This window comes from Schistocerca cancellata, chromosome 2, assembly GCF_023864275.1.
Source record: "Schistocerca cancellata isolate TAMUIC-IGC-003103 chromosome 2, iqSchCanc2.1, whole genome shotgun sequence".
NCBI lineage: Eukaryota > Metazoa > Arthropoda > Insecta > Orthoptera > Acrididae > Schistocerca > Schistocerca cancellata.
In genome coordinates, this window is record NC_064627.1 from 1,046,629,044 (window position 1) to 1,046,654,122 (window position 25,079).

The following is a 25,079-nucleotide window of genomic DNA, read 5'->3' on the forward strand; positions in this document are numbered from 1 at the left end:
CAGAGACTCAGACGGCTCTGCGACGGTATCGGATGCGAATTTCTCGACCTTCGCCGTCAGGTGCTGCATTGAAGGGTTCCCCTTAACAAGTCAGGCGTGCACTACACTCAGGAAGCTGCTACTAGGGTAGCGCAGTACGTGTGGCATGCACATCGGGCCCTTTTAGGTTAGATGACCCCCCCCCCCTGGGAACAAACACGATTTGCCAGTTAAATCAGCCACAGCGACCTCAGAGAATGTTGGTCGTCGCAGATCAGAGATAGAAAAGATTAATATGATTTTAGTAAACTGCAGGAGCATCCAAGGAAAAGTCCCAGGATTAGTATCGCTTATTGAAGGTTATAATGCACAGATAGTATTGGGAACAGAAAGGTGGTTGAAGCCAGAGGTCAGTGACAACGTAATCCCAAATTCAGACTGGAATGTTTGTCGTAAGGATAGGTTAGTCACCAATGGTGGCGGCGTGTTTATTGCAGTAAAAAATTCGATAAAATCTAACGAGGTTATCACTGATTCCAAACGTGAATTAATCTGGCTGAAACTGAGTAGCAAAGAACGGTCAAAAATGGTGATCGGATGCTTTTATACATCACCTGGGTCAAGATCTGTAGTTGTAGAGCGTTTCAGACAGAGCTTGCAGAATATCATTAGTAATTTCCCTGATCATGCCGTTGTAATAGGGGGTGACTTCAACTTGCCAGGTATAGATTGGGAGTGTTATGCCACCAAAACTGGTGCCAGAGACAGGAATTCGTGTGGCGTTGTTCTGGATGTCTTGTCCGAAAATTACCTTGAGCAGATAGTTAGAGAACCATCTCGTGAGAGTAACGTCTTAGACCTCCTGGCAACAAACAGACCTGAACATATCGAATCAGTTAATGTAGGGGAAGGTATCAGTGATCATAAGGCTGTGACAGCACCTATGACGAAGGGTCCTACAAGGAACGTTAAGAGAGGTAGAAAGATATATTTGCTTAGCAAGGGTGACAGGATACAAATTTCAGAATATATCAGCAGTCAGCATCAAATATTCGGTGATGAGGACGAAGATGTGGAAAACCAATCGAAAAAATTCAAAAGCATCGTTCAATATGCCCTAGATGAGTTTGTTCCGCGTAAGGTTTTAAGGGATGGGAAAGATCCACTATGCTTTCATAGCCGTGTTAGAAAAGCGCTACGTAAACAAAGAGTACTTCGTCTCAGATTCAAGAGAAGTAAAATCCTAGCTGACAAACAAAAGTTGAACGAAGTGAAAATGAGCGCAAGGAGAGCAATGAGAGAAGCGTTAAATGGTTTTGAAAGTAAGACGTTGTCAACAAACCTGAGCAAAAACCCTGAGAGGTTTTGGTCGTATGTAAAATCTGTAAGTGGGTCAAAATCATCTACTCATTCTCTCAGCGACCACACCGGCACCGAAACGGAAGATAACAGAGAGAAGGCAAAAATACTGAATTCGATCTTCCGAAGTTGTTTCACCGCGGAAGATCGTAACACGATCCCTGCTTCCAACCGTCGTGCGAACGTTGAAATGGCAGATATTGAGATAGCCGATCGCGGAATTGAAAATATCTTGTTGAGTCCAACCTACATCGGTAGGAATGATCATCAAAATAAAATACACGCCTGGAAATTGAAATAAGAACACCGTGAATTCATTGTCCCAGGAAGGGGAAACTTTATTGACACATTCCTGGGGTCAGATACATCACATGATCACACTGACAGAACCACAAGCACATAGACACAGGCAACAGAGCATGCACAATGTCGGCACTAGTACAGTGTATATCCACCTTTCGCAGCAATGCAGGCTGCTATTCTCCCATGGAGACGATCGTAGAGATGCTGGATGTAGTCCTGTGGAACGGCTTGCCATGCCATTTCCACCTGGCGCCTCAATTGGACCAGCGTTCGTGCTGGACGTGCAGACCGCGTGAGACGACGCTTCATCCAGTCCCAAACATGCTCAATGGGGGACAGATCCGCAGATCTTGCTGGCCAGGGTAGTTGACTTACACCTTCTAGAGCACGTTGGGTGGCACGGGATACATGCGGACGTGCATTGTCCTGTTGGAACAGCAAGTTCCCTTGCCGGTCTAGGAATGGTAGAACGATGGGTTCGATGACGGTTTGGATGTACCGTGCACTATTCAGTGTCCCCTCGACGATCACCAGTGGTGTACGGCCAGTGTAGGAGATCGCTCCCCACACCATGATGCCGGGTGTTGGCCCTGTGTGCCTCGGTCGTATGCAGTCCTGATTGTGGCGCTCACCTGCACGGCGCCAAACACGCATACGACCATCATTGGCACCAAGGCAGAAGCGACTCTCATCGCTGAAGACGACACGTCTCCATTCGACCCTCCATTCACGCCTGTCGCGACGCCACTGGAGGCGGGCTGCACGATGTTGGGATGTGAGCGGAAGACGGCCTAACGGTGTGCGGGACCGTAGCCCAGCTTCATGGAGACGGTAGCGAATGGTCCTCGCCGATACCCCAGGAGCAACAGTGTCCCTAATTTGCTGGGAAGTGGCGGTGCGGTCCCCTACGGCACTGCGTAGGATCCTACGGTCTTGGCATGCATCCGTGCGTCTCTGCGGTGCGGTCCCAGGTCGACGGGCACGTGCACCTTCCGCCGACCACTGGCGACAACATCGATGTACTGTGGAGACCTCACGCCCCACGTGTTGAGCAATTCGGCGGTACGTCCACCCGGCCTCCCGCATGCCCACTATACGCCCTCGCTCAAAGTCCGTCAACTGCACATACGGTTCACGTCCACGCTGTCGCGGCATGCTACCAGTGTTAAAGACTGCGATGGAGCTCCGTATGCCACGGCAAACTGGCTGACACTGACGGCGGCGGTGCACAAATGCTGCGCAGCTAGCGCCATTCGACGACCAACACCGCGGTTCCTGGTGTGTCTGCTGTGCCGTGCGTGTGATCATTGCTTGTACAGCCCTCTCGCAGTGTCCGGAGCAAGTATGGTGGGTCTGACACACCGGTGTCAATGTGTTCTTTTTTCCATTTCCAGGAGTGTAAGAGAAATCAGAGCTCGAACAGAAAGGTTTAGATGTTCGTTTTTTCCCGCGCGCTGTTCGGGAGTGGAATGGTAGAGAGATAGTATGATTGTGGTTCGATGAACCCTCTGCCAAGGACTTAAATGTGAATTGCAGAGTAATCATGTAGATGTAGATGTACAATCGCGGAAAGGTTTCAGGACCAGATTACCTATAAGATTCTATAAAGATTATGCGAAAGAGCTTGCTCCGCTTCTAGCAGTTATTTATCGTAGCGGAAAGGTTTCAGGACCAGATTACCTACAAGATTCTATAAAGATTATGCGAAAGAGCTTGCTCCGCTTCTAGTAGTTATTTATCGTAGATCGCTTGAGCAACGAAAGGTACCTAACGACTGGAAAAAAGCGCAGGTCATTCCCGCTTTTAAGAAAGGGCCATAAGACAGATCCACACAATTATAGACCTATATCGTTGACGTCAATCTGTTGCAGAATTATGGAACATGTTTTATTCTCAACAATTATGACGCTCTTGGAAAATGAACAGCTCCTCTAAAAAAATCAACATGGATTCCGCAAACAGAGACCCTGCGAAAGCTCGCTCTTTTCCTCCATGAGTTCCACAGGCTGATGACGTGTTCCTTGATTTCAGTAAGGCACTTGACACCGTCCCGCCTTGCCGTTTAATGAAAAAAATAGAGGTTACGGAGTATCGGAGCAGCCCTGCGATTGGATTCAAGACTTTCTTGCAGACAGATCTCAACACGTCGCTCTAAACGGAACTAAATCGACACATGTAAAGGTAATATCCGGAGTACCACAGGGAAGTGTGATAGGTCCGTTGCTGTTCACAATATATGTAAACGATCTAGTAGAAAGCGTCGGATGCTCTTCAAGGCCATTCGCAGATGATGCAGTTGTTTATACCAAAGTTGGAACGCCAGAAGATAGTAAGAATTTGCAGAACGACCTGCAGAGAATTGATGAATGGTGCAGGCTCTGGCAGTTGACCCCGAACGTAAATAAATGCAACATGTTGCGCATACATAGGAAAAGAAATCCATTACTGTACAGCTACACTATTGATGGCAAACAGCTGGAGACAACGTCCGCTTTAAAATATCCAGGCGTAACCATCCAGAACGACCTTAAGTGGAATGACTATATGAAACAGATAGCGGGAAAATGAGACACAATAGTCAGATTCATCGGAATAGTCGTAAGGAAATGTAACTCATCCACGAAAGAAGTGGCTTATGAGGCGCTTGTTCGCCCGATTCTTGAGTACTGATCATCTATCTGGGATGCGTATAATGTAGGATTGATAGAGGAGATAGAGAAGATCCAACGAAGAGCGGCGCGTTTCGTCACGGGATCGTTCAGTTGGCGAGAGCGCGTTACGGAGATGCTAAGCAAACTCCACTGGCGGACGTTACAAGAGAGAGGTTGTCCATCACGGAGAGATTTACTATTAAAATTTCGGGACAGCATTTTTCAGGAGGAGTCAGACAAATATTACTTCTCCCCACATATATCTCGCGTATTGACCACTAGGAGAAATTTAGAGAAATTAGAACCAATACAGAAGCTTACCGACAATCGTTCTTCCCACGCACTATTCGCGAGTGGAACAGGGTTGGAGGGATCAGATAGTGGTACCGATAGTACCCTCCGCCACACACCATTATGTGGCTTGCGGAGTATGATGTAGATATAGAAGCTATTATTTTAGGCTGTTTTTCTGATACCTGGTTATTCTACACAGTCATTTACGGAAGTATCTCCCTGCTAGTTTCATAAATTAGATCCTCGCTGTTAAAGTCCGAAAATTAATTATGTGTTACCAGAAAATATACATAAACATTCTGCGCTGTTACCTGTTGGTTACACCCATCATTATCATTAGTGCTAATTTTTGAAATTTAAATGTTTTTTGTGCGACTGTCTTTCTGCTTTATATCTCAGGAGTTTGTAACATATAAAACGTGTTTGAGTAGCAAGGAAACAATTGTGTTTCAGTACTACACTAATCATTAAACATATTTTATTACATCAATAATCTCTCAATCATTTTCGGTAGCTCATCGCGATTTTACCATCTTATATGATCTTCTAACAACATATCCATAAAACGTTACAAAAGATGTCTGCTCAGTATTACAAATCCATGATTATGTTGTCTTTATGTGTTATGTTGACCAATGATGTTTCTGTAATTTAATGGTTGTCTTAAATTATCTTGTAACTTCTTGTATTATAACACTAACTTTTACTTTAAATCAACTTCATTATGTGCATTGATACACAGGTTGGTATTATTTTCGAATAACACATCCGATTTTTTAAAAGTTGTCATCTTGCCTTCGTCTGTCAGAATTTTGTTTTACGATTGCGATTTCGTCAGTAAGCCATTTTCAAGGACAAGATTTTGACATATAGTTTTATGTTAGGCACAGATAACAACGAAATACGCTTACCTATGTTATCTCTGCCTAACGTTAAAAGGCTCAAGTAGCTTCAATGTACTCACTCCTCGCATTGAGTGTGAACATTCCAATGAGTTACAGAACATTTTGGAAGTAGATGTCATTGCTGACACATAGACGATAGTGTCAGATCTCCATTTTTTTCCTGTGTCGTCTTTCATCCCTCGAATGGATTGAGGTGGCAGCTTTATAATCATTTACTCAGTTTTTCATTTTTGTCGCCTTTGTGTCGTAGCTGTTATTTACTTATTTAAAGTATTTCAAATCCGTCTTTGCTACTCCAAAAAATTTCCTATTTCTTTTACCATACGCATTTCGTTTTATTCACTTAAGAACGGTCTGCAATCGTACTTACTGAAAATGTTGGTTTGGCTCCTGATCTAAAACCATTTCATTTCATACGATAGTAAAGTGTGATTTTTACTTACTGCATTTACTACGATAGTAAAGTGTGATTTTTACTTACTGCATTTACGTTAGATTTTTGGATTCGTATTGAAATGTCGTTTGCATGCACATTTTTCAGATTTGCTGTATTTTCACTTTAACTGATAGAATTATAAATACTTATTCGAGGTGTACGTCATGAAAAGCATAGCGTTATAAATTAAATTGAAAATAGTCCAGACAACATCTGTTCCAAAAGCATTTCAGTACGTTGTCAGAAAGATAGATCTGAAATAATTTAGGTATTGGGAAAATACTGTGAAAAATATTAAAATTCAAGGGTTGGAACTTTAATATTGGCAACTGTTTATTTACAGCTCGCACAAAACATATACGTGTTTCAAAGTATTACTGACTTTCAAAATGGTTCAAATGACTCTGAGCACTATGGGACTTAACATCTGAGGTCATCAGTCCCCTAGAACTTAGAACTACTTAAACCTAACCAACCTAAGGACATCACACACGTCCATGCCCGAGGCAGGATTCGAACCTGTGACCGTAGCGGTCGCGCAGTTCCAGACTGAAGCGCCTAGAACCGCTTGGCCACACCGGCCGGCTTCCTGACCTTCAAAGTAGTCACTAGCATTGTGTACAGCCCACTGCCAGCGACGTGGAAGTCGTAGAATACTCTTAGCAGTGCCAGTTGTGTTGACAGTTCGAGCGGCGCGGTCTATTGCCCGATGAATTTGTAGCAGTTCTGAAGCGAAGTGTTTCCTTCAGTTTAGAAATCGAGTTGAACTTACGAGGGCTTAAGTCAGGGGAGTGCAGTAGGTGGTATAGCACTTATTACCCCGTCAGTCAAACAAATCAGTAACAGCTTGCACTGTAAGTGCTTGAGCATTGTTCTGTAAAATGATGGCCAGATCCTGCAGAAAGTGTCATCACTTATGTCTCTAAGCTGGTCGTAGGTTGTGTTCCAAACATGAACAGCATAGAGACAGATGTGATGACACTTTCTGCTGCCGGACAGGGAGCCACAAATCGCGTCTGCATCTGAAACGCACGGTTTGTAACTCCCAAGGAGTTCGACTTCGATCTTAATGGTGCGAGCCTTTGTGATCACTCTGGAGTGCTATTTTTCTTTCGGTTCATGGGGCAAGTTAATGGTTTGTTTTGAACATTTCTTGAACGTCGACGATGTTCATGTTGTGATGTGTAATACATAAATCCCATAGAAAATGCTCCTGGACACTCATTTTCTATCGCCCTCCTGACGCACATGGTAGCGAATATATTTTGTGTCTTAATCGTTTATACAATACTTTCAAATGAGCATTACTAAAGATTGAACTTGCGACCACACGGTCAAGGCGTTCCATGTGAGTGGATTTCATCTGTTTTTCCTTTCGGCTCATTTTCCAGGTAAATTACACCGTCCACATATCTGGGCCAATACGTGATTTTAAATCTTTTTTCAGTCACTGTTTTTTCAAATATTTGGTTTACGAAATGAGGGATAAAATGTTAGCTAAGATTCTTGATATTGGGGATCCATTGGTAGCAAATCCAATTGCAGATAATATTCGTCTTCATACTTGAAGTAGTTTTGTCAAGTGATCATTTAGAGCTTAATTCTTATTCCTGACACTACAGAAATGTGGCTGCCGTGTAATGTGACACTTAGCTCTATCATTTCGATTGTGTTCATGATGAGGAAGGAAGTGTACATGTTTTCAATGTCAAATGAGATCAGTAATCCTGTGTGTGGTGTATACATGTTGTACATATGTTCTATTAGGTTATCTCTGCTTTTTCACGGCTTATTAGTTTCTGTTTTTAATGTTTTGTGAGCACTTATTGGAAACATTTTGTCAGGTGGTACGTTGGAGCTTTTCTGAAATTTATATCTAGTTTATGGGTATGTTGTATTTAGCTACTTTTGTTTGGCTGTAGAGTATTGGTTCTTGTGGGTCCTTCTGAGTTACATAGTATTTCTGTCTGTCTGAGTGTGCATGTTGAATTTTTGAAAAGTCTTTCTCACATTTGCCTGGAGTGGTGTTATTGAGTCCGATTTCAATGGTCGTATGATGTTGGTATTTATGTATTCCTTTGTTTTTGTGTTGATTGTTCTTTATTAATGAATAATGTTACGTATACTTTGTCTGTCTTAGTTATTGTGAAGTTACTGATTATTATCTTTTGCTTCATTGTTTGAATACTGGCTCCTATGTGTGATTGCCCCTAATGCGATTTGTTGTGTCTGTTGTAGTATGTATGCTCAGTATTTGGCAAAAACATTCAAAGCATAAAACGAAGTAAATGAACGTCCATATTCACAGTGCTGCACCAATGAAAATTGGAATGTCAGAAAGCAGAAGAATCGCTATAAAACCAGAACAAGAACACGTACAGAGCAGCACCTATGAACACTGTAAGCAGAAATTTGGACTATTGTTACGTTATAGAGAATCAGAATGTGCCACAGCTGTTTCTAAGCTCAGTTTACAGTGTCTAATATGTAAAGTAAAATAGTAGGCGGTACATGTATATCATGATCAAATTCGTTTGATTCGCTTATGCACAGACGGACCTAACATGAAAATTGTCAATATAATTCAATTAATTTTCAATTTAGTAACAGTTAAAACTACTCAGTTCTGTCCTTAGCCAAACAGCAGCTGACATGTTCCAGATTCCTGATGAAAGGAATCTGAAGCAACCTTAACAAGCTCATCCAACACAATGTAGTCTTCTGCCCACGCCAAGTCCCATATTTGAAACGACATTATCGGTCACAAATTTAGGAAATTATTTAGTTGGAGAGGAGGGAGGGTGGGGGAGTGGGAGAAACACATAAAGAGAAACATGGGACTCTTGAGAGTTGTGACTGCACGTCTAGTACCAAGACTCTGCCGTTTCGATGTTAATGTAGTTTCATAATTGTTCATTCCAATTTATTAGATGCTAGTATGCACATGGTTTGTATTCAGTAATTAAGAAGCAGCAAAGCACACAAATACCGTCACTGTTTATACGACAAGCATTTCAAACCTAAACAGCTTCAGCTGCTACTCGCACTCCGCTCTTAAAATACTGATTTCAATCTGGCTGGAAGGATTCGGAAAATGACCCCATCAAAATCACAAAAGATCAGATGTAACATTGTACAGGATAATTACTGCTTCTTACGATTCACGCGAGATTGTTAGCCTTACCACTTGAGCCACTTTAAACTCGACCATTACTTCCACAGTACAGCTTATTATCATCTTTCTCGTATATATTTCCAATTAATATTCCTCTTCTAATCACAATCATACTGCTTACCAGTGGTCTTCACCAATTTCACGTTTTATATTTCCTAATATTCCAAGTAATTCTGTCCCTCAAAATTCCGCCTGCCACTACTACACTCTGCAGTCCACTGATTCACTGACTACATGAAAACACACCAGCGCTCAAGTCGTAAGACTTGTGTTGTCAGCATTACAGTTTCAAACGAATCTACGTCTGCCAGAAAACTTGGTGGCGGGCTGATGTGATAAACTTGAAACAAGGAACACTTTAGAGGGAGAAAGACAGCGGGCTTTCTACGTAGCTTATAGGCGTTACCACCTGTTATCGCTTTTTCGTCAGTGACTGTTGCACGCTATGGAAAAATAAAAGATCATAAAACTTATGGATATGTGTGCCCGCAATATGTAACAGCGTCACGAATGTATTTAATAGTAATGACGACGACGTATAAATGTGTCAGCTCATTTTAAGTCGACATGGCTTAAAGCCACAAAAATATGCATTTGATAATGGTCTAAGGCCGAAATTGCAATCGTGAAATAGAGAAAGTGTTACAGTCACTGGCGTAACTATGTCTTTTATAAAGTTCTACATGACTATGAATCCCAGGTATAAAAAGCTCTCTGCCTCGTGATGACTGGGTGTTGTGTGATGTCCTTAGGTTAGTTAGGTTTAAGTAGTTCTAAGTTCTAGGGGACTGATGACTTCAGAAGTTAAGTCCCATAGTGCTCAGAGCCATTTTTTTTATAAAAAGCTATGGAAGAAGGTCTGCTGGTAGCAACAGGCCGCACAGTTGACGACCATGAAATGTCCCCACTTCTGTTGCAGGACGTTGAGCTGTTCCTGTCGCCGTACCACTATTCCAAGGACCCAACAGCAGACTTCCTGCAGCTGTTGCTGGACGCAGGTTTCGAAGTCGTTTACCGGATTTCAGAACCCAGAAGCATTGATTACGACACTAAAGAAGACTGTAAAGGTAAGAGTTTAATGTCTGTACGAAAGTGTTTAATTCAAACATGAAATCCATATGTGAATGTGAGAATGTGTTAAATGTGCTATGTAGTATTTGAGGTGCCATAAATTCAAATTTTTTCAACATGCAGAATACATCATGGATTTTGACTGCCTATTTACAGGGTGTTTCAAAAATGACCGGTATATTTGAAACGGCAATAAAAACTAAACGAGCAGCGATAGAAGTACACCGTTTGTTGCAATATGCTTGGGACAACAGTACATTTTCAGGCGGACAAACTTTCGAAATTACAGTAGTTACATTTTTCAACAACAGATGGCGCTGCAAGTGATGTGAAAGATATAGAAGACAACGCAGTCTGTGGGTGCGCCATTCTGTACGTCGTCTTTCTGCTGTAAGCGTGTGCTGTTCACAACGTGCAAGTGTGCTGTAGACAACATGGTTTATTTCTTAGAACAGAGGATTTTTCTGGTGTTGGAATTCCACCGCCTAGAACACAGTGTTATTGCAACAAGACGAAGTTTTCAACGGAGGTTTAATGTAACCAAAGGACCGAAAAGCGATACAATAAAGGATCTGTTTGAAAAATTTCAACAGACTGGGAACGTGACGGATGAACGTGCTGGAAAGGTAGGGCGACTGCGTACGGCAACCACAGAGGGCAACGCGCAACTAGTGCAGCAGGTGATCCAACAGCGGCCTCGGGTTTCCGTTCGCCGTGTTGCAGCTGCGGTCCAAATGACGCCAACGTCCACGTATCGTCTCATGCGCCAGAGTTTACACCTCTATCCATACAATATTCAAACGCGGCAACCCCTCAGCGCGGCTACCATTGCTGCACGAGAGACATTCGCTAACGATATAGTGCACAGGACTGATGACGGCGATATGCATGTGGGCAGCCTTTGGTTTACTGACGAAGCTTATTTTTACCTGGACGGCTTCGTCAATAAACAGAACTGGCGCATATGGGGAACCGAAAAGCCCCATGTTGCAGTCCCATCGTCCCTGCATTCTCAAAAAGTACTGGTCTGGGGCGCCATTTCTTCCAAAGGAATCATTGGCCCATTTTTCAGATCCGAAACGATTACTGCACCACGCTATCTGGACATTCTTCGTGAATTTGTGGCGGTACAAACTGCCTTAGACGACACTGTGAACACCTCGTGGTTTATGCAAGATGGTGCCCGGCCACATCGCACGGCCGACGTCTTTAATTTCCTGAATGAATATTTCGATGATCGTGTGATTGCTTTGGGCTATCCGAAACATACAGGAGGCGGCGTGGATTGGCCTCCCTATTCGCCAGACATGAACCCCTGTGACTTCTTTCTGTGGGGACAATTGAAAGACCAGGTGTACCGCCAGAATCCAGAAACAATTGAACAGCTGAAGCAGTACATCTCATCTGCATGTGAAGCCATTCCGCCAGACACGTTGTCAAAGGTTTCGGGTAATTTCATTCAGAGACTACGCCATATTATTGCTACGCATGGTGGATATGTGGAAAATATCGTACTATAGAGTTTCCCAGTCCGCAGCGCCATCTGTTGTTGAAAATAGTAACTACTGTAATTTCGAAAGTTTGTCTGCCTGAAAATGTACTGTTGTCCCAAGCATATTGCAACAAACGGTGTATTTCTATCGCTGCCCGTTTAGTTTTTACTGCCATTTCAAATATACCGGTCATTTTTTAAACACCCTGTACCAACTAATGACTCGATGTACACCTTCGTTAATTTCAGTATTTGTCCAGAAATTATTATTTTCCTCTAGAGACAAGATACTGTCCAGCTCTTTGAACAGACAACCTGTCTTATGACAATGTCCATTAACCAGTGCACAAAAAACGAACAATCTGCAGCATCCATACCTACTAATGAAACGCAGTAATCAATCTAAAATGACGATATAATATCTGCCTCCCTGTGTTGGAATCACGAATTGTGCGAGCATAAGGGCTGTGACTACGTGACCTATGGAAGGTTTGATCGGTCATGGAGGCGTGCTGGGATAAATGGTTCAAATGGCTCTGAGCACTATGGAACTTAACATCTGAGGTTATCAGTCCCCTAGAACTTAGAACTACTTAAACCTAACTAACCTAAGGACATCACACACATCCATGTCCGAGGCAGGATTCGAACCTGGGGCCGTAGCAGTAGCGCGGTTCCGGACTGAAGCGCCTAGAACTGCTCGGCCACCGGGGCGGGCGTGCTGGGATAGCCGCTGTGGTTAAGGTGATTGCTTCCGATAAGCCGCAATTCCGGGCTCGAGTCCCACTCCACCACAAATTTTCATGTCGCAAACAGCTGATGTCAATGTACACTGAGGTGAGAAAAGTCTTGTGGTAGCGATGTGCACATATACAGATGGCGATAGTATCGTGTACGCAAGATATAAAAGGGCACTGCATTGGCGGATTTTTCATTTGTAGTCGGGTGATTCATATGAAAAGGTTTCCGACGTGATTATGGCCGCACGACGAAAATTAACAGATTCTGAATGCGAATTGTTAGTTGGAGGTAACGCATGGAACACTGAATTTCCGAAATCATTAGGGAATTCAATATTCCGAGATCCACAGTGTCAAGAGTGTGTCGAGGATACTAAACTTCAGGCATTACCTCTCACGACGGACAACGCAGTGGCCGACGACATCCTTCGCTTAACGACCGAGAGCAGCGGCATTTTCGTAGAGTTGGCAGTGGTAACAGACAAAGAGTTCCATCTACTACATCTACATGGTTACTCTGCAATTCACACTTAAGTGCGTGGCAGAGGGTTCATGGAACCATTTTTATACTATTTCTCTAACATTCCACTCTAGAATGGCGCGTGGGAAAAAGGAACACCCAAATCTTTCCATTCGAACTCTGATTTCTCTTATTTTTTTATGATGAACATTTCTCCCTAATTAGGTGGGGTCAACAAAATATTTACGCATTTAGAGGAGAAAGTAGGTGAATGAAATTTCGTAAATAGATCTCGCCGCAAAGAAAACCGCCTTTGTTTCAGTGACTGCCACCCCAACTCGCGTATCTTATCAGTGACACTCTCACCCTTATTGCGCGATAACACGGAACGACCTGCCCTTCTTTGCACTTTTTCGATGTCCTCCGTCAATCCTACCCGGTCAGGATCCCATACAGCGTAGCAATATTCCAGGAGAGGAATATGTAATGTAGGCTGTCTCTTTAGTGGGTTTGTCACATCTTCTAAGTGTTCTGCCAACAAAGCACAGTCTTTGTTTCGCTTTCCCCACGATATTATCTATGTGGTCTTTCCAATTTAAGTTGCTCATAATTGTAATTGCTAGGTCTTTAGTCGAATTGACAGCCCTTAGATTTGTGCGATTTATCGTATACTCAAAATTTATCGGATTTCTTTCAGTACCCATGTGGATGACCTCGCACTTTTCTTTGTTTATTGCCAATTGCCACTTTTCGCACCATACAGAAATTCTCTCTAGATCATTTTGTGATTAGAATTGATCGTCTGATGATTTTACTAGACGGTAAATTACAGCATCATCTGGAAACAATCTAAGGGTGCTGCTCAGATTATCACCTAGGTCATTTATGTAAATCAGGAACAGCAGGAGGTCTATGACACTACCTTGCGGAACACTAGATATCACTTCTGTTCTACTCGATGATTTAACGTCTATCGCGACGAACTGTGACCTCTCTGAGAGGAAATCACGAATCCAGTCACGCAACTGAGACGACACTCCATATGCACGCAATTTGATTAATAGTCGCTTGTGAGGAAAGGTATCAAAAGCCTTCTGGACATCTAGGAATATGGAATCGATCTGAGATCCCTTGTCGACAGCACTCATTCCGTGTGAAATAAACCCAGGAATCAATGTCGGACGTACGACGAACGTATCCGTTAGGACAATGCGGTGAAATTTGTCGTTAATAGGTCATGGCAACAGACGACCGACGCGAGTGCCTTTGTAGCGCATCTTCTGGGTTCATGACTATATAGGTTGGACGCTACGATTGGAAAATCGTGGCACTGTCACGCAAGTCCACATTTCATTTGGTGAGAGCTGATGGTAAGATTCGAGTGTGGCGTAGATCCGTCGAAGCCATGGACCCAAGTTGTCAACAAGGGACTGTGCAAACTTGTTGTGGCTTAGTAATGGAGTGTGGTCAAACTGAATTAATTGGTTATAGTTATGTTCGGCTACTTGGAGACTATTTGCAGCCATTCATCGGCTTTGTGTTCCCAATCAATGATAGGATTTTCGTGGATTACAATGCGCCTTGTCATCGGGGCACAATTGTTCGCTATTCGTTTGAAGAACATTCTCGACAATAAGCGCAAATGATTTGACCATTCAGATCGCCTGACATGAATTCCAGCGAACATTTATAGGACATAATCGAGAGGTCAGTTCGAGCACACAATCCAGCAACGGCAACACTTTCACTGTTACTGACGGTTCAGATTCTCTGCAGCGGGCTTCCAAGAATTGTTGAGTCCATACCACGTCGAGCTGCTGCACTGCACCGGGCAAAAGGAGGTCCGATACGATATTAGGGGAAATGCCATGACTTTTGTCACCTCAGTGTATAGTCGCAATAGGCGAATCTGTTTCGCAAATTTTCTGTTTTGTTTGTAAATGACCGTGATTATGTTTGCATAAACATAATGGAGAAGCCGCCGCTTTTAATGCTATCACAGCACACAAGGATAGTAAATAGCGATTTAAAATAGGATACTTGTATACTCTTATTCTGCTTGATTTTAAATTACGTCGTGTATAGACGATCGACAGTAGATGAGGAAACCGACGTTTGTAGCAACTATCAGCACAACTTAAGTTCACTTCTAAAGAAAGGACAGTGACCAGAAATAGGATAATCAACACACAAATCACTTTGAAATATCAGTATTTCTTCTTTAAATGTGTGTGAATTCCTAAGGGACCAAACTGCTGAGGTCATCGGTCCCTAGACTTACACACTACTTTAACTACTTAACTCTAAGGACAACACTCACACCCATGCCCGAGGGAGGACTCGAACCTCCGGCGGGAGCGGCCGCACGATTAGTGACATGGCGCCTCCAACTGCGTGGCCACTCCGCGCGGCTCAGTATTTCTTCACTATCATAATTCTGAGTACTTTAGAGAACTGAAACCACTGGTTACCTTCGAACTGTGTGTAAAAATTTCCTAGTTAGATAACAGAAATTAATTATTGTGAAGCTTAAACAGGCTGACTTGAAACATTACTTCACTAACTGAGTATCCAACATGCCTGGGTATACAATCATTTAAATTCTGGTAGTCCAGTCCTCCTTTCCCCTCTGTCTGTCCATCTCCTTCTCCTCTCTCCGTCCACCTTTTCCACCTGTCGCTCTCTCTCCATCTGATCCCGTTCGTCTCCACTTGCTACTCCCTCCCCTCTTTGTCCCACTCCTATCTCTTCTCTCTGTCCACCTCCTCCAACTGCCACACTGTCCATCTTCTCCCATTGTGCTACTCCCTCCTGTCTTTGTTCCTCTCCTCGGCACCCTCTCTCTGTCCATCTACTCTTTCTATGGGACGCAGTCAAACGAAAATCGAACGTCCGCCTGAGTGAGACCATAAAATGGTTCCATTCAAAAGCAATCACCACATGCGTTAAGACATTTATACCACTGGAGGACGAGACGATCAATACTTCCTAACGACTGAAAACGACATTCATGTATGACTTTCCTCAGGTCGACAAGGGTGTGAAAATCACACAGTGAAAGATCTGGGTCGTCTCTAGATACGACTTCACTGGTCATCGGGGATCATTTAGAAGCGTGACTCATCACTGAAGACAATTCTATTCCAATGATATTAGATGGGATACCAACCTGAATGTTGCCCGCCATGTAGCCTGAGAACCAGGAGTGATGGTGTGGGGTGCCATTTCTTTTCATAAGGACTCCTTTGGTTGATATGTCGACGACATTCTGCGTCCTGTTTTGACCCCTTCGTGTCAAGCCACCGTGGGCGTACATTTTAGCCTTAATACCCGCCTGCACACAATGAGAGTTTCTACTGCTTGTCTTGGTGCTTGCCACAGCCTTGCTTGGCTAGCAAGGTCACCGCATCTGTCCCCAATTAACGTTTTGAGCATAACAGGCAGGGCCCTGCAACCATTTCGGGATTTTTACGTTCTAATGCGCCAGTTGGACGAAATACCTCAAGAGAATATGCAACACATCTATCAATCAATGCCAAGCCAAATAACAGCTTCCATAAGGATCAGAGGTAGACCAACGCGTTTTTCTTTGCTCAATTCCTGAAGCTCTTTCTCCTGAATAAATCATCCAGTTTTTCTGAAATTGTATTTGTTCATCTGTACATGTAAATTACATCTATCAATTTCTGTCCCACTCGGATGATTCGTTCGTGGTGTACACTTTCATTTGTTAAATTTTTTTAGTCTATGTCCATATCCTCTTCGCCCCCTTCTCCCTATCCATCTCCTCCTCTGTGTCGTACAATGACATTTGTAGGTATGTAGGTACATTCAGCGATATATGTGGGTACTGTCTGCTAAATACGTTGCGAAGATAGTTAGTCCATAAGACGTAATAAATTTAAACGTTATGACGTCACGCCTCACGTGACTGTGTTGCTGCACGATAGGCGAAAATGCAGTAAATGAGTTTTTTTTTCTTTTTTTCATTTTGCGGAGGTTGTAAGCGAGAAAAAGTTTCTTGAAAGTGTTGTGGGTTGGCAGGAGAGCCAACACCGGGTACTAGAGGAAGCCGAAAGGCACGCGTTTTAGCTCACGTAGGCTGGCGTAAGGTCTGGAACACTACAAGGAAATTAGACTTTAGAAAAACGGACGTAGCTGGTGGAATACTTAACTTTAATCTATTAATGATGAGCGTCGCTCTTGACTGTACATGACTCAGTATCAATAGTAACTGTGTAAGTAGGCTGTTTAGGTTTTCTTATTCGCAACGTTACGTAGCGCTCAGTATGAAAATCACTAGCTGTGCTGCGTGCAGTCTGTGGCTAGTTGGTAATGGCGCCTTGCTAGGTCGTAGCAAATGACGTAGCTGAAAGCTATGCTAACTATCGTCTCGGCAAATGAGAGCGTATTTTGTCAGTGAAACATCGCTAGCAAAGTCGGTTGTACAACTGGGGCGAGTGCTAGGAAGTCTCTCTAGACCTGCCGTGTGGCGGCGCTCGGTCTGCAATCACTGATAGTGGCGACACGCGGGTCCGACGTATACTAGCGGACCGCGGCCGATTTAAATGCTACCACCTAGCAAGTGTGGTGTCTGGCGGTGACACCACATTCCTTCCCCGCAAATCGGCGCACGGTTGGGGCATAAGGCTTCCGCCCCCCGTGGGAAGGACCCCATGTTGTATGCGACGAGGTGGGAAGCCTAACAACAGGCGAGGCTGTGCCACCCGCACCCAGCTATTCGGACTGCGGGGAGCTAGGAAACGCCTGAAAACCTGCTCCAGGATGCACGCCAACTTGTGGTGTATGCGCCCACAGAGAGACAGGAGAGGCCGAAGGGTCGACCTCCATCGGGCCGGGGCACCCCAAGGGCGAAGACGACATATGGTCCGGAGCGGGCAAGAGTTCCATGGCGGAGGACAACTGGTCACGGGAAGCGATCGGCAGCGCGTGACCCAGGGAGGCGCCCGGCGGTTGCAGTGACGCGTCCACTGCGGGCGTCGCCGGCGGGAGAACAGGCGGCGGCGGCGGCGGCGGCGCGTCGCCATGGGGCAAAATGGAAGGCAGCGTCTGTAACACCTGGGGCTGAGGCGAGCCAGTAGATGGGTCCCCAGGGCGCTGACCGGACGGCACCGTCGCTGAAAGCAGACAGGGAGCGGCAGATCCCGTGCGACGACACAGGCGCAGCTGATTGAGATGCCGACGCACCTCACCAGAGGCCCCCAAAACCAGATACATAGCGCGGCCGAGGCAGCGAAGAATGCGCCCTTCGAGCCAACGCCGTGAACCTCGATAGTGGCGGTAGTAGACAACATCGCCTGGGGCAAAAGCAGGTGTCTACCGCTGCACAGGAACCTGATGCGGCGGATGTAGCAAAGACATCAAGGTTCGATGAGGGCGACCGTGAAGCAACTCAGCCGGCGAGCGACCATCTCGGGGCTGAGAGCGATATGAGGACAAAAAGAGCAATAACGCGTCCTCCCGAGAATGCGACTCTTTCAACTTCAACATCTGTGACTTGAAAGTCCTGACCAATCGTTCAGCGAAACCGTCTGACTGTGGCGAAAACGGTGCGGCCGTCAGTTGTTGAATACCATTGGCCTTGCAGAATGACTGAAATCCTGCGGACATGAATTGTGGGCCATTGTCGGAAACAATAGTCTGTGGAAGACCTTCAATGCAAAAGACAGCGGATAACGCTTGGATGGTGGCAGATGACGTCGTGGAAGACATCCGGACAACAAAAGGAAAATTAATGAATGAATCTACCACAACCAACCATCGAGCATTCCAGAATGGACCAGCAAAATCGATGTGTAAGCGTTGCCAAGGGGAAGCGGCTTTTGGCCATGCAAAGAATTTCCGCGGTGGTGCTGATTGTTGTTCGGCACACACCATGCAAGAAGAGCACATATTCGTAATCGCGGCATCGATTCCGACCGAAGTACAGTGCTGACGAGCAAGTTGTTTCGTTCTCACTGTACACCAATGTCCTTGGCGGAGAAGCTGTAAGACAGAGGACTGTAACGAACGTGGGACCACGACCCGGGACTGATCGTTATCAGGACGCAACAGCAAAACACCACGTCGTACAAGAAGTCTCTCCTTGTGAGCAAAAAATCGGCGAACCAACGGGACCCCGATCCGTGACTTTGACAAGGGCCACTGAGTAGCAACAAAACGCAGAACGGTAGCAACGACAGGGTCGGCAGCTGTGGCTGTAGCTACACGACGAAAATCAATCGGAAACGATTCGACCACGTCATCGGTTTCCGAATCAATGAACATGCAAGCAAGTTCGGAGGAATCGAATGCTCTATCCTCAACAACAGGTAAACGGGACAACGCATCGGCGTTTCCGTGCTTAGCAGTGGACCGATACAAGATATCGTAGCGGTACTGCGAGAGGAAAATAGACCAGCGAATGAATTTCTGCGCTGTACGTGGAGGTACAGGCTTGGTCGGATGAAAAAGCGATGTCAAAGGTTCGTGGTCTGTGATGATGGTAAAGTGACGACCATACAAGAAATCATGAAACTTTGTAACACCAAATACGAGAGCCAATGCTTCTTTCTCGATCTGTGAATAATTTCTTTGTGCAATTGCATCACGTACCATAGTATCTGAATAAGGGAGTCCACATTGACACTCAAAAGCACAATCCCTAGTAAGGCCTTGCAAGGTTGCAACCCAATCCCGATTAGTCTGACCTGCTGTACGTTTTGTACGAGAGAAGGTATATCGTTTGGCAACTACATTGACTGATTCTTTGAAATATGCATCTAATGCAGACAAAATTTCTTCGTAGGACAGAGTTGCTACGTCGCGTCGGGGAAATAATTTGACTATCACACGGTACGTGTGCACCCTGACGGAGGACAATAAAAAAGGCTGCCGCTCGTTACCTTGAATTCTGTAGGCGGCGAGATGGAATCCAAATTGACGTGACCACTCCAGCTTTCCAGTGTAGCATCAAAAGGACGAAAAGGAGGTGCAACTGCGTGTTGTGGCTGCGTTAGCGGTGGAGCGGCGGCCGCCGCATCGTTTTGCATTGCACGTTGACCCTGGACGAGCTGTCCGAGGGCATCCAGTAAGGCCTGCGTCTGCTGATTCTGTAAGCGATAAAATTCGGACAGTACATCTGGAGATGGTGGCGAAGCCATTACACATGTAAATCAGGGCAGTATACTTACGAACGCGGTGTTGCCTCGTCGCCAGTGTTGTGGGTTGGCAGGAGAGCCAACACCGTGTTACTAGAGGAAGCCGAAAGGCATGCGTTTTAGCTCACGCAGGCTGGCATGAGGTCTGGAACAGGACAAGGAAATTAGACTTTAGAAAAACGGACGTAGCTGGTGGAATACTTAACTTTAATCCATTAATGATCAGCGTCGCTCTTGACTGTACATGACTCAGAATCAATAGTAACTGGTAATGGCGCCTTGCAAGGTCGTAGCAAATGACGTAGCTGAAGGCTATGCTAACTATCGTCTCGGCAAATGAGAGCGTATTTTGTCAGTGAACCATCGCTAACAAAGTCGGTTGTACAACTGGGACGAGTGCTAGGAAGTCTCTCTAGACCTGCCGTGTGGCGGCGCTCGGTCTGCAATCACTGATAGTGGCAACACGCGGGTCCGATGTATACTAGCGGACCGCGGCCCATTTAAAGGCTACCACCTAGCAAGTGTGGTGACACCACAGAAAGTTTTAAATGATATGCAAAAATAGTTGCAAGTCACTGACAAGTGCTCTCGTCCTCGAATACTGGATGCGTGCATAATAGCTGTACATTATGCAAAGTGTACGTTAGTGTGCAAGTACTGACGGAACACACCGATGATTGCAAAAGCACTGTATATGCATTTTAATCATATCAGATAGCAAATATCAACCAACAGAAGCATTTCCATAAATATGATAAAGTTCAAAAATCAATGAGTAAATGGTTATATCAAAGAGTATACAGTTTTCCCTAATTAACGTCACATTCTTGAAATCAGTAAGTATCTTGCACAATACTCGTTCTCAAGTAATCCATATTTTCCCTGAGGGTTCAATCTTTTTATGAAATTTCATCGAAATCTGTTCTGTGGGTTAGTAATAATAAAGTTAAATGTCATGCACGATGCGGCAGTTTTTAACGCATCTCAGTGTTTATGACTTCATATATCCTGACGTATGTGTCGAACAGTCATAAAATTTTTCACGTGTATTCTGGGGTTTATGCCAATATTCTCTGCAAAATGTGATGCGAATACAGTTAGTAAAAAGGAAGTAATAAATTAAAAGTTCATGTCTGATGCGAAAATGAACAGCGAAATAGTAGTAAGCGATAAACTTTTTTCCTTTCATTATTTTGTGGGAGTTTCTTAAAGGCTTGAAATTATGTTTAAAGTTTTTTGTAAGTCACTAAGTGCTCTAGTTCTCAATTACTGGATGAATAAAATCTGGGCATTCGCATGTCGTGTCCTACACTTCTTTTTCACCACTTTGATTTGCAGGGGTTCTTACACCCGCAGCAATTCTTTTCAGACCGTAAGTTAAATGTCTACTTTGAAATCGGTTCATTGGTTTCGGAGAAGATATGGAACATACATTTTTACATGTATGGATACATTTTTTTCCATGATTCGATTTTGTTGCAATAAAGCTTGTACATGGTCTCAAGCTACGTTGACATTACCAGTGAAAATCTGGTAGAAATTGGTGTAGTAGTTTTGGAGACTGATTTGTTGAAAGACAAACAAGCAGGCACGAAGGTTTACATGTTTGCTATTAGTACTCGTATAGCACAGATGTTACCGTAGACTACTTTACATGCTTCCAATACTCATTTCATGAATCATGCAAGATTATCTTAATTTAACACTATTTCATTACTAATGTTTGTCTAGTATGCACAGCAACGCCGTTACAATACTGTTTCCAACAACGCATCAAAGGAAAGAACAACAACCTTTATAAATTCTAGTAACAAAAATACTATATCACATTTGAAAAGAAAAGAAAAGAAAAGGCAACACGTTATTAAATACCGTAAACGATCGAAAAATAAAATAACGATGTTATTCGTTGCAAACTGCAATAATGCGAACTGTTGACAAACTTTAAAAACTTGATTTAGTACCGGCACCTTACTTAATTTTGTAATGGACCATCATTACCATTAAAGATATAATGACTCCAGATGTAGAGGGTGTTGTAAAGAAGTTCCTGAGAATGTTTTACGTGGAAGCTCTTAAAGCTTTTTATGTAAATCAAACGTTATGACATTGTACATCTTTATTCTTCATGTCTACCGATTTTCAGGCCTCTTCCGCTAGAGGGCTCCGAATTGTAGCGTCTAACGTGACGGTCTATTACCTAACTATGCCGGCGCATAACAAACAGCGTGCCGAAATGGAGTTTCGAATTCCACGAGTCCGTCCACTCAGACGCAACCTCTGCCAGCCTATGCACGAGCTCTGTGACATCTGCAACAATCCGACGCCTTGGTTTCACCGTCACATCATTCTATATACAGTCTCGACTTGGCCCCATCCGATTTTCATCTGTTCCCAGAAACTACAGAACACCTTCGATGGCTTCACTTTGATAGTGATGAAGCAGTGCGACCAGAGGTCAGCTTGTGCCTCTGTCGACAGAGTCAAACATTCCATACTAACAGTCTCAACAAACTGGTCTCTCGTTGGGAAAAATTTGTTCGTCGCCAGAGTGACAATGTTGAGAAAAAATATGTAGCCAAGAAGAATAAAGGTGTTGAATGCTGATAACATTTGTTTTATTTAAAAAACTTAAAGAATTTTCATGTAAAAAATTCGTAGGCATTACTTTTCAGCATGCAGTCGTAAATGAGGCATAACGAACCTCAGTTTTATTACGTGTATTTACACAGTTAATACTTTCACTCTTTCCTGCTTTAACACAAAAGCCTTATTGTGCTGTGCCGGCCTGGGTGGCCGTGCGGTTCTGGAACCGCGTGGCCGCTACGGTCGCAGGTTCGAATCCTGCCTCGGGTATGGATGTGTGTGATGTCCTTAGGTTAGTTATGTTTAAGTAGTTCTAAGTTCTAGGGGACTGATGACCTTAGAAGTTAAGTCCCATTGTGCTCAGAGCCATTTTTGAACCTTATTGTGCTGGGGACGAGGTGCTGGCAGTCCTGAGCAGAGGTTGGTATTGTCATCCATTTTGGTAGTCCATACAATTCCCTCATACAATGGTTGCGACACTGAAGGACGAAGGTATCATTTGCACGATGTGTCGTAAGGACCATATGTAGAAAGAACTGGTACAGTATAGTACAGAAGATAATTTAAAGAAATACGCAATGAGACGAACAGTAAAGACCTTATTCAAAGAAATGATAATTAATCGAAACCCTCAGCTGCCAACAGGTGTTGTTGATATACCTCAATGGGGACAGCTGAAAATGTGTGCCCTGACCGGGACTCGAACGCGGGATCCCCTGCTTACATGGCTGATGCTCTATCCATCTGAGCCACCGAGGGCACAGAGGATAGCTTCCCGTGAGACCCACATTCCCATCTGTCCATAACCTACATTCGTAATGTTCCTAAAGGATATTTGCCCATTCACTCATTACTCACGCCAACTAAGGTGACGATCCCCGTGAGTGTTCGGGCAAAGTGTGCGCATTCGCACAGAAGAAGGTCAATGGCCGGGTAGCCTATAACTATATGAAGATATTAACTGTTCAGAAAGAACAGATACCAGTGATGACCATGCAGCTTCTCTGTAAAGAAATGATAATTAATCGAAACCCTCAGCTCCCAACAGGTGTTGTTGATATACCTCAATAGGGACAGCTGAAAATGTGTGCCCTGACCGGGACTCGAACCGGGGGTCTCCTGCTTACATGGCAGACGCTCTATCCATCTGAGCCAGCGAGGGTGGGAATCATCACTTTCGTTAGTTTCACATCAAAGTAAAAGTGCAAAGTCCATATATTTTGTGTTACGCGTGGTTGCGTATGTGTGAGGTGTGTGTGTGGCATTGTATTATATCAAAAGTTCTCTACTCACCTTGACGTGCGATGAAAGTTCTTCGCATTACTGGTTTTTTTTCTCACTTCTTTTCCTTGCAATCCTTAGTCACATGCGAACGCAGAGACGTTCATTGTTACATATAGGGAAATTTGGAGATCATTCTAACTCTTTTGTGATGTGCATAGGTCGGGCAGCATTAGTTATTTGTGGCTGGTGTAAATCATGCTGTCACAGTGTTTCACTCTGTACTACCTCCCTTCACTCTGCTCACCGACAGATACTGTCATGCATTTTAAATTTTCCTGCACAAGCGCAGTAAGTTGCGATGAAAGGTTCGTCAGATACTGTAATATGTTTCAGAGCAGAATTCTTATCTCAGAGTACACCACCAAGTAACAGCAGTTTTGGTCCTAATAGTATATGTGTCTGACACAGTTCCCGCGTTACATACAGAGACTCAACTGTTGGAAACAGATATCTATGTGTGATTATGAAACTTTTATTGTGCTCTTACATGGATTAAAATACGCTACTTTGCCTACACGTGACCTAGCATCCTCTTCCCTAAAATTTTCTTGCTGTCTATGTGTAGTAAATAGCAGACTTTTTTTCTTTATTTCAGGTATCTTGACCTCTGTCAACCCATTCTTGAGTCACATACCCGCGCACGAGAAGGAAGACTTCATGAACGCAGTATGGGAAGCCAACCTAAAGCAAAAGTCAATTACCATACGTCGTGACGAAGATACTGGGAAAACGAAGTTTTCTTACAACTTCCCTTGTATCCTCTGCGTCGCGAGGAAGCCGTAGACGCATCTTAAATTAGCAGTTGATGATGCAGCATACGAAAGTTATTGGAGTCAAAGTAATATCAAGCACAAATCTGTATTGTGAAATAAATTCATCATAACCTATGAAATTGTTCGGCTATTTGCTGCCATGTTTAATCTCTCACCTGTAGGCCTACTTCAGCAGAGTTTTAAATCGGTGTCTGTGATTTACAATATCAAAGTTTCTATCGTTCCAGTGATAAATTCCTGAAATTCAGTTGTATCATTATATACCCTTAAAAGTTGCAGCTTCATTTTATAGCATGTTAATTGCGTAACGTCGCCCAAAAGCGCCACTAAACATTTTAGGGTATGTTCTCGTAAAATCGAGAAAGGGACCACACAAAGTAGAGACTGAAGTATCACTCGCTGTCTTGATAC

General features: G+C 43.9%; 1 protein-coding gene across 2 annotated transcripts in view; it reads left to right on the top strand.

Annotated features, from left to right (window-relative positions):
* Positions 1 to 24,787, top strand: part of LOC126163026 (juvenile hormone acid O-methyltransferase-like) — an 84,746-nt gene extending 59,959 nt beyond the window's left edge. For both annotated transcript variants that reach the window (XM_049919894.1, XM_049919895.1), the window contains 2 exons: positions 10,022 to 10,169; positions 24,491 to 24,787. In XM_049919894.1, the coding sequence (XP_049775851.1) occupies positions 10,022 to 10,169; positions 24,491 to 24,678 (336 nt within the window). In that variant the 3' untranslated portion in view covers positions 24,679 to 24,787. The remainder of the gene's footprint in view (positions 1 to 10,021; positions 10,170 to 24,490) is intronic.
* The last annotated feature ends 292 nt before the right edge of the window (positions 24,788 to 25,079 follow it).